Raw genomic sequence first — 10,000 nt, 5'->3', positions numbered from 1 at the left:
ATTCCCCCTCTTCTCTCTCTCTCTCTCTCTCTCTCCTTCCCCCTCCGCTCTATGCCCTTCCCTCTGCCCACACTCTCACCACTATTTATAACCATCATTTTCTACATCCCTCTTCAGCTTTCTCGCGGCGTCCCTTTTCCAACCCCCTTTGTAGTATGAAACAGTCAACTGAGTGCATACGTGTAGCTCAGGAATTGAAGATGTACTGCGCGGCGTGTAGAGGAGTAGGTTATTTTCTTTGCTTTAGGTGTTCTCTACGGCCTGTTTTATATTAATTCGTGTCTATACCTTGTCTCTGTGTCTTGACCGATTGGATTTCTCTTTTGGGATAATGAGATTAAGTTTGACTTTGGCGTTTGACTTCTCCTCTCTATCCCTCCCTATCTTCACCCTTTGCTAATCCCCTCTCTGCATCCCTCTCTCTTTCTGACTATCTTTGCCCTTCTCTCTCTCTCTCTCCCTCCCCTTCTCTCTCTCCATCTCCCCCGCTCTCTCTCTCTGCCCTTCTCTCTCTCTGTCTCTCTCCCTCCCCTTCTCTCTCTCTTCCTCTCTTTCCCTCTCCCTCTCCATGCTGCAGGAGGTCAGGTGGATGGCTTGGAGTGCACGCTGCCTAAGGACCTGCGTGGGCGTGACATCCGCGGCGTGCCCATCGAGATGTTCAACTACTGCCTGCAGCTGGAGGACGAGAACGGCGGCGGGGGCGGGGCCGGCGGCAGCTCCTCCTCGCGGGGCTCCGGGTCCTCCCCGCCCTGCAACCGAGGCGGCAACGTGGGCCCGAGCGGCGGCCCGCCGTCCCCGAACCCCTCGGAGGCGTCCGGTGGTGCGGCGGGGGTGGTGGCCACGGACGCGCTGCCGGACTGCGTGAAGCAGCGGTACCGGCCGGTGAGCGTGCGGCGGGCCATCGGCACAGTGGTGGTGGCGGGCGTGGTGTGCGGCATCGTCTGCATCATGATGGTGGCGGCGGCCGCCTACGGCTGCATCTACGCCTCGCTCATGGCCAAGTACCAGCGCGAGCTCAAGAAGCGCCAGCCGCTCATGGGCGACGGCGACGCCGACACGGACCCTGAGGACAAGCAGATCTCCTCCGTCGCGTAGAGAGGGAGAGAAAGGTGAAGAGATGGAGGGATGGAGGGATGGGGGAAGAGAGAGAGGGGACAAAGGATAAAGGGATGGATGGATTTTTTGTGGATCGATGGATAGATAAGATTGCTTGATGGATGGATGGGTTCGGAGATGGATGGACAAAATTAGCGGAGAGATAGATTGAGGCATGGAAGGATGGATGATTGAATGGATGAAAGGATGGATAAGAAAATCAATGGATGGATGGATGGATGGATGGATAGATGGATGGATGAATGGATGGATAGATGGCCAATACAGGTGGGTGGATACAGGTGTCATTACATCAAAGAAGAAGTTCTTTCACACCACTACCCTGCTGTGCTGCATGTCTCTGTGAACGTGCGTGTGTGTGTGTGTGTGTGAGAGAGAGAGAGAGAGAGAGAGAGAGAGAGAGAGAGAGAGAGAGTGTCTGTGTGTGTGTTTGTGTGTGTGTGTGTGTGTGTGTGTGTGTGTGTGTGTGTGTGTGTGTGTGTGTGTGTGTGTGTGTGTGTGTGTGTGTGTGTGTGAGTGATAGCGAGTGTTTTTGAGGACAATGCAACAAAAAAAAACCACCCTGCAAAAAAAAACCTACCAAAACTCTGCCCTCTGCTGTTCCTTGGCCGCTCTCTCTCCTCCTGAATGGTAGCTGAGGCTGTCTATCTTACGTACAGCTACTCTCATTGGACCGGCTTACTCTGAGCCAACCATATCAGACAGAGTGGGTGGAACCAGTCTGATCTAGTCTGCACCCATGAGTGGAGCCACTTTATTCCCTTTTTGCCCCTCCCCCCTCTGGACCAGGGCCACGCCCCTCTAGCACTTTATTTCCCAGCATCCTTTACGGCTTGCCTCCCAGCCCCGCCCTCCTTTGTGATGTCAGCAGTCTTCCTCAGAAGACCCCCGGAAGGGACTGTTACCGCCTACCACCTTATAAGACCAAGCCCTGCTCCAAGCTCCGCTCCGCTCCAAGCGCCCCACCTTCTAGAGGATTCTATGCTCTTTCAGGGAATTCTGGGTAATTCTCTGTGTGTGTGTCCGTGTCCTTGTGGTAACAAACATGAATAAGTGGACTATGAACTCTTTGCTCCACCCACCGCTGCTCTGGAGGAGAGTCACGGGGGATTGGTCAGTCATCGCGTGATGTCACGAGTATGATATACAATATTGCTATATTCTATAGGAAATACTCTCTGTGTTATATGCTGTGATGTGTCCCCCCCCCACCCCCACCCCTCTCTCTCTCTCTTTGCCCCAGCCCCACCCCTGCACACATTAGCCACTCCATATCACCTCCGTTGATTTGTGTTTGTTTAATCCATTAATTTATTTATTTACATGTTTATTTGTTTGTTTTGACAAATATGCTCCTTTCCCTGTAACATCCTTAGAGGTTGCTAGACTTGTCTGAATGAATACTCCCATCATTATGCCAGTTTCCTGCTAAATGCATAAAAAATGATTTTAAAAAACACAAAATAATAAAAAAGAGTAGCTATAGCTCAAGCTCAAGTTCTGTTGTGTGTGTGCTAGAGATGTAATACTGCAGGTCAGCCAGTGAGACGGAGCGATGGGGCCTTGAAACCATACTACATTTCCCACAATTCCACAGCTCTGCCATTACTGAGGGTTTCAGGGAAGCACAATTCTAATTAGTTCGTCATTGTGTCATCTGAGGTGACTTTCATGGCTAAAAGGCAGAGTATACTTACTGTGAATAGGGTACAGCTAGGCTACTTTAAGCGTTCTCAATGTAGTATGCCGAGCTAAATCTTCTGGGTTTACGTGCTAAACTACATGCACTGATCAAAGTAAAGTAGGTTTACTATGCTGGGCTAAGTGCAATGGGTGAAACATAATACAGTTATGATTATTAGATTCCACACAGTGGGTTAAATTCACTGGGCTGAATAAGTATGCCGGGCTAAGTGTACTAGACATTGGCATGGGACAAAGTGCTGGGTTAATGTCAGACTAAGACATAGTTTCTATTACAGGAGGACAGGGCTTGAACGCATGCAATAGATATCGCTGTATTTTCATACTGTATGTCGGACCAATGTCACATGTGTGTGTGTGTGTGTGTGTGTGTGTGTGTGTGTGTGTGTGTGTGTGTGTGTGTGTGTGTGTGTGTGTGTGTGTGTGTGTGTGTGTGTGTGTGTGTGTGTGTGTGTGTGTGTGTGTGTGTGTGTGTGTGTGTGTGTGAGAGTATGTGTTGTGTGAGTGTGTCAGACATGTGTGAGATTATTAAGTAGCTTGAATGAGATTTGATGACATAGCAGCTGTCCTATCCATTTGGGGGCTCTATGTGAAATATTGACATGGGGCCCCTTTGAATTACGTATGCAGGTATTCACCATGGTGGGGGATGACTATTGGGGGGCCCCTACAGAGGGTAGATGTGGTGGGGCCCTAGGCAACTGCCTTGTCTGCCTATTGGTAAAACCATCATTGATATGATGTGTCATTCTCATTGACATTAAGGTCTTCCAGACAGTATGGGTGTGTGGGGGTGCGTCATTTTGTTTCTGGGTCTTTCCATATTCAGCAGCTAAGTGGGATTCGTCTGCACGCACCAACACACACGCACACACACGCACGCACACGCACGCACACGCACACACACACACACACACACACACACACACACACACACACACACACACACACACACACACACACACACACACACACACACACACACACACCAAAACATTAACACACATAGGGCTGAGATAAGAAGCAGGGGGGAGTGATGCAGTGATGGGAAACTCGAAGACACGCACATTAACACTGACATACTACAGCGATCATTAACTATCGCCACCTGGTGGTGGAAATTATAAGCAGTAACAAGACAACCATTGCGCGTGTGCACGCACACACAGGCAGACACACAGAGGCAGACACACAGAGGCAGACACACAGAGGCAGACACACACACGCAGACACGCACACGCACACGCACACGCACACACACACACACACACACATACACACACTGTAACCAAATAAGAAATAATGCAAACACCAAGCTCCACCGAAAAACCTCACATTATGATTGAGCCGGTCTCACATACATACACTTTGTTGCTGTGAAATCCATCATCATCATCATCATCATCATCATCATCATCATCATCATCATCATCATCATCATCATCATCATCGTCATCATCATCATCACTACCATCTATCTGTAGTGGGTCTTTTTGACTTGGTGTGTCTTACTCAGTGCTGCCACTGTGTTTACTCTTAACATATCCTAAACGTATATATATATATATATATATACACAGTATATACACAGTATATTTGTATAGCTTATATGCTTCGTAAAACTGTTGTTGATGATAGAGTCTTACTTTCAGACCTGCAGCCTCTGCTGCTGCAGTGTGGTCTTGGTCTGGCATTGGGGAGAGGATGCTGCAGCAGGCTGCTGGTCTACAGCCTGTAGTACTGGGAGCAGGCTACAGCAGCATGGCCACAGGCAGCAACACATGCCAGCTTTGGAACAAGTGATATGCAGTGATACTAGGCCACTGCTAAGATCAGATCTCCCCCTCTGCAGTCGAAACAAAAAGCAATCAGAAAAGGCAACCTGCCCCCATCTGGCCAACACTGGATGCATATGATGTGATGTTGTGGGTTTGGTACCCTACAGGCAAACCAAACAACTGCTGTCAGACAGACAGACAGACAGACAGACAGACAGACAGACAGGCAGGCAGACAGACAGACAAACAGTTAGACAGACAGACAGGCAGGCAGACAAACAGATTGCAATACCTGGCGCAACCTCCTCCAGGGAGGAGGCAGGACCGCACGACCCCTGTACGTAAACAAATAATGTTAAGATCTCGTATATGCTATGGTGGCTTGGCCATGTATTAGAGTAGTCAGTCCTGAGGAGGAAAAAGTTTGCCATCTGTAAAAGATGACAGTAGTTATGCCAGGGATGAATGCGCACGATTTTTTGCCAAATCAAGCGAACTTTGCCATTCATTCCTGTGAGTGAAGCGAAGTAGGGCAAAACTGGGTTAAGTGAAGCAAAAATATTTGGCCAAATTTACAGTAATATCTGAGATTCTAAGAGTATTATCCACTGTCTCTGGTAATATCATGCAAATGAGGAGTGAATTTCGCCTGAGGTGGCAAATCAAATCAACAAGTAAATGTTTCAATCGATATGAGTCTCCACTACAACCTGTTGACCGTTGAGCTGTCACAATGGAAAATAGAATTTTGCCTCTCTTTGCTTCGCTTGCTTCACCGCCATGTGTCCCCCCACTATTAGAATTACATTCGCATTCAGAGAAGCGGGTGGGTGGGCCTTCAAATAAAGGAGGATTATTCCTGTAGCCTTTCACAGGTGGGTTGTGGGATGTGGGGGTCGAAGATCAGCGAGAACGAGAGAGAAAGAGAGAAACAGAGACAGAGAGAGAGAGAGAGAGAGAGAGAGAGAGAGAGAGAGAGAGAGAGAGAGAGAGAGAGAGAGAGAGAAGGAGAGAGAGAGAGAGAGAGAGAGAGAGAGAGAGAGAGAGAGAGAGAGAGAGAGAGAGGCTGTTAACTGATAGAAACTAATCTTCTATCTGATGCTATCTGCAGCAGTGTTCATCATAATAGATTGCTGATACTGTAGAAGCCAGTAGGTGCAGCAGTGTTAGAACAGAGAGAGACAGAGAGAGAGAGAGAGAGAGAGAGAGAGAGAGAGAGAGAGAGAGAGAGAGAGAGAGAGAGAGAGAGAGAGAGAGAGAGAGAGACACTGGATATACAGATTAGAATATCTGAGTGACCTTCATGCAGTTCAGTGAGATGAGGAATTGCCATCACCACAGCAGTTGGGGATGTGCGCTGACTGCCATGAAAATGTGCCTGCATGGCTATTTGGTATTCCAGTCTTAAGGGCCGTACACACACGTCGCTGCTATTTACTCGCTACTTGCTCACTCGCCTACTTGCCACTCGCTCAATGTGATTTTGTTTACTGGTTGTCATGGTTCCCGCTGTCCGCGCCAATAACGTCCGTACGAAACAAAATGTAGGCCTACGCTGTTTAACGTTGATCGTGTGCTGTGCACAACCATGCATATGAGCCTTTGATGGTGTACACTGTATTGGATGTATTTTCCTCAACACTTCAAAGTGTGATGGCGTGCAGAAGTTGGGTGGTCAGAACACCACAGGGGCAACTTCACCTGTCAATAATCTGTATCCTGCATTCCAATTGGTTACTCGCTTAACTCGCGTCGCTCGAAGATAAAATAAGTTTATCTCGGAACCCGCCCACATCGCATCGCTTGTACTCTCCTCGACTACTCGCCAGCGAGACTCGCTGGAACACGTAGACATTCTATTGACTTCATCCGCTGAGCGAGTAACTAGCAGCGACGTGTGTGTACGGCGCTTTAGTACTGTACGTTTGGTAGCCGAGAGACAGTGGCGTAACAATTGAACACAGGGCCCCAGGGCAAAACACTGATAGGGCCCCTCAAACAGCTTGCCATGGTCACACTAGGGCCCCCACCAACGATATAGGAGGGCCCTGGGCCCAGGGGCAAATACCTTGCTTGACCCCCCCAACCCCCACCCCCGCATTCTGAGAACCCAATTCTGGGCCCCCCTTCTCTCCCTGGGCTCGGGGCAACTGTCCCCTTTGCCCCCCCCCACCCCCCCCCCCCCCCCCCCCCCCCCCCCCCCCCCCCCCCCCCCCCAATCACTGGGTACTGGGAGGACGCTTACTGTACTGCAAAGCTGCTGTGGATGGATGTTCAGATCCGCCATCTGCAGTGGCGTGAAGGGAAAGATTGACATTGACTACTGCAATGGTGCAGAATACAAAGACAGACACACTCAGCACTGATGCCACAGTGTACAATGGGGGTGACTGCTGTGACATCAGGAACAGCCTGACTCAAGCTCAAAGAGAGGTGACTGGGTGACAGCGACCAGGGGAGAGGCTACTTCAGCACTGTCGGGGGGCGTGTGTGTGTGTGTGTGTGTGTGTGTGTGTGTGTGTGTGTGTGTGTGTGTGTGTGTGTGTGTGTGTGTGTGTGTGTGTGTGTGTGTGTGTGTGTGTGTGTGTGTGTGTGTGTGTGTGTGTGTGTGTGTGTGTGTGTGTGTGTGTGTGTGTGTGTGTGTGTGTGTGTGTGTGTGTGTGTGTGTGTGTGTGTGTGTGTGTGTGCGTGTGTGTCTGCATGTGTGTGTGTGTGTGTGTGTGTGTGTGTGTGTGTGTGTGTGTGTGTGTGTGTGTGTGTGTGTGTGTGTGTGTGTGTGTGAGAGAGAGAGAGACAGAAAGAGAGAGATGAGAGAAAAAACATTCACCAGAGCTGCGTGTGTTTGTGTGTTTCTGACTGAACAAATGCAACCTACCACTGCAGACTGACACACATACTGTACACGTACACACATACAGTAGACACACACACACACACACACACACACACACACACACACACACACACACACACACACACACACACACACACACACACACACACACACACACACACACACACACACACACACACACACACACACACACACACACACACACACGTACATAAACATGCAAACACCCAGTACATCCAGAGCTACTGTAGACAAAGCAAACACTGCCCACATTAGTATTCTGAAGCCGACACACACACACACATGTGCCACTGTAAGACAGCATGCAGGGGCCTCATGCTTGTTGGTACAGGATGGGAGATGCGGCAATGGAAAATGACAACATAATGGAACATTCTGGAGATGTAACGAAGATAAGGGATACAGGAGTGTGTGTGTGTGTGTGTGTGTGTGCGTGAGTGCGTGAGTACATACGTGTGTGCCTGTCTGCCATTGCTAACGTGTGTGCATACGTGGCAGTGAGAGCTACTGTAGATCGCCTGAGCTTTTGCCCAGTGAAGCAGTCACCTGCATCTCTAACCAAAACCTCCTTTCGTTCCCCCCATAACCTCTGTTCCCCGCCCACCGCAGCCTCATACAAAACCCCCACCCCACCCAAAACACAAACCCTGGCAAACTCTCCACCCCACCCCCACCGTTTTCTTATACGGTTCCTGTATATGCCACATTGGGCCTAAAATGCTTCTTTCTTTCTTTTATTATTTTTTTTCTTTCTGCCGTTTGAAATACATCTGTGTGTGGGCTGTGACAGAGAGTCTACTGTGTGTTAAAAGAGTAATAATAAAGAATGTATTTCCTTAACATGGCCGAGCTACTGAGAGCTTCTGTTCCCTGACAAACCACCTACTGTACACTCACTGCATCTCTTTAAACTCAAGCTCAAGCTCTCTTTCAACTCATGGAGGGGGGGAGGGAGTGAGAAAGAGAGGGGGAGAGAGAGAGAAGGGAAGAGAGGGAGGAAGAGAGAGAGGAAAAAGAGAGAGGCAAGAGATGCAGAGAAAGACAGAAGGGGAGAGAGAAGAATACAGAAGAGACTTGGCGATGGATTCTGCAGTAGGTGCAATGCTGTGCAAAACACACACACACACACACACACACACACACACACACACACACACACACACACACACACACACACACACACACACACACACACACACACACACACACACACACACACACACACTGAGGCATACGCACACACACACACACTCTGAGGCATACGCACACACGCACACACACACACACACGCACACACGCACACACACACACACACGCACACACAGACACACACACACTTGCAACGTTAGAAAAACACACAATCTCACGCACAGACACATGCAGACACACACACACACACACACACACACACACACACACACACACACACACACACACACACACACACACACACACACACACACACACACACACACACACATGCACACGCACACACACAGATGTACTGTATGCACACGAAACTCCTATCTCCGGCTTTCATGGGGAAACACACAGATGCACTCCCCTCTTAGTCTCAGTATCCCAAAGCTGTCATTCACACAGGCAGCAGAGAGGAGAGGAAGAGGAAGAGGAGAGAGAGAGAGAGAGAGAGAGAGAGAGAGAGAGAGAGAGAGAGAGAGAGAGAGAGAGGGGAGAGAGAGAGAGGGAGAGAGAGAGAGAGAGAGAGAGAGAGAGAGAGAGAGAGAGAGAGAGAGAGAGAGAGAGAGAGAGAGATTGGAGGGTAGAGAGATAGAGAGAGAGGTGGAGGATAGAGAGATAGAGAGAGAAGTGGAGGATGAAAACGAAACGCAGGAAGGAAGTGAAGAGGGGAGAGAGTGTTGTGGATCAAAGAGACGTATGGGGTAGAGGATGGAAAAACCCCTCCCCTATCAGAACACATACGTACATACACACACACACACACACACACACACACACACACACACACACACACACACACACACACACACACACACACACACACACACACACACACACACACACACACACACACACACACACACACACACAGCCTTCAAACACAGTTTCAGGTGTGTGTGTGTGTGTGTAAGAGAGAGAGAGAGAGAGAGAGAGAGAGAGAGAGAGAGAGAGAGAGAGAGAGAGAGAGAGAGAGAGAGAGAGAGAGAGAGAGAGAGAGTACATGCCCATTTGTCACAAACGGCGGCCATTATGAAGTTATTCATCTTGGGGCCTGTGGCAGCCATCACAGGTGTGTGATTTATAGAGCTGAAGGACCCCAGATAGCTGCCTTCGGATATGCCTGTTTAGAAGTGCTGATTGGAGGCACTTAATCAGCCTCCGCTGAGGGGAAGGAGGAACAACACTCAAATCATGACTCACATTATTTCTAACTAACACTCAAGAAAACAAACAAGCTACGTCGAATCAGAATACCGTGTAAGTGTAAGGAAACATTGTTTGACTATTATGCAAATGTATAGTGCGTAAGAGTATCATACAGTGTGTG

General features: G+C 49.2%; 2 protein-coding genes across 2 annotated transcripts in view; one reads left to right on the top strand and one right to left on the bottom strand.

Moving 5' to 3' along the window:
- Positions 1-3,152, top strand: part of lrtm2a (leucine-rich repeats and transmembrane domains 2a) — a 35,437-nt gene extending 32,285 nt beyond the window's left edge. The window contains exon 4 of the mRNA XM_063216986.1: positions 578-3,152. Coding sequence (XP_063073056.1) covers positions 578-1,095 — 518 coding nt within the window. The 3' untranslated portion in view covers positions 1,096-3,152. The remainder of the gene's footprint in view (positions 1-577) is intronic.
- Positions 1-10,000, bottom strand: part of cacna2d4a (calcium channel, voltage-dependent, alpha 2/delta subunit 4a) — a 179,393-nt gene that overhangs the window by 89,177 nt on the left and 80,216 nt on the right. The window lies entirely within an intron of this gene.

The sequence above is a fragment of the Engraulis encrasicolus genome, chromosome 15 (assembly GCF_034702125.1).
Source record: "Engraulis encrasicolus isolate BLACKSEA-1 chromosome 15, IST_EnEncr_1.0, whole genome shotgun sequence".
In the NCBI taxonomy this organism is placed as follows: Eukaryota; Metazoa; Chordata; class Actinopteri; order Clupeiformes; family Engraulidae; genus Engraulis; species Engraulis encrasicolus.
This window is presented reverse-complemented; position numbering and strand designations above follow the sequence as displayed.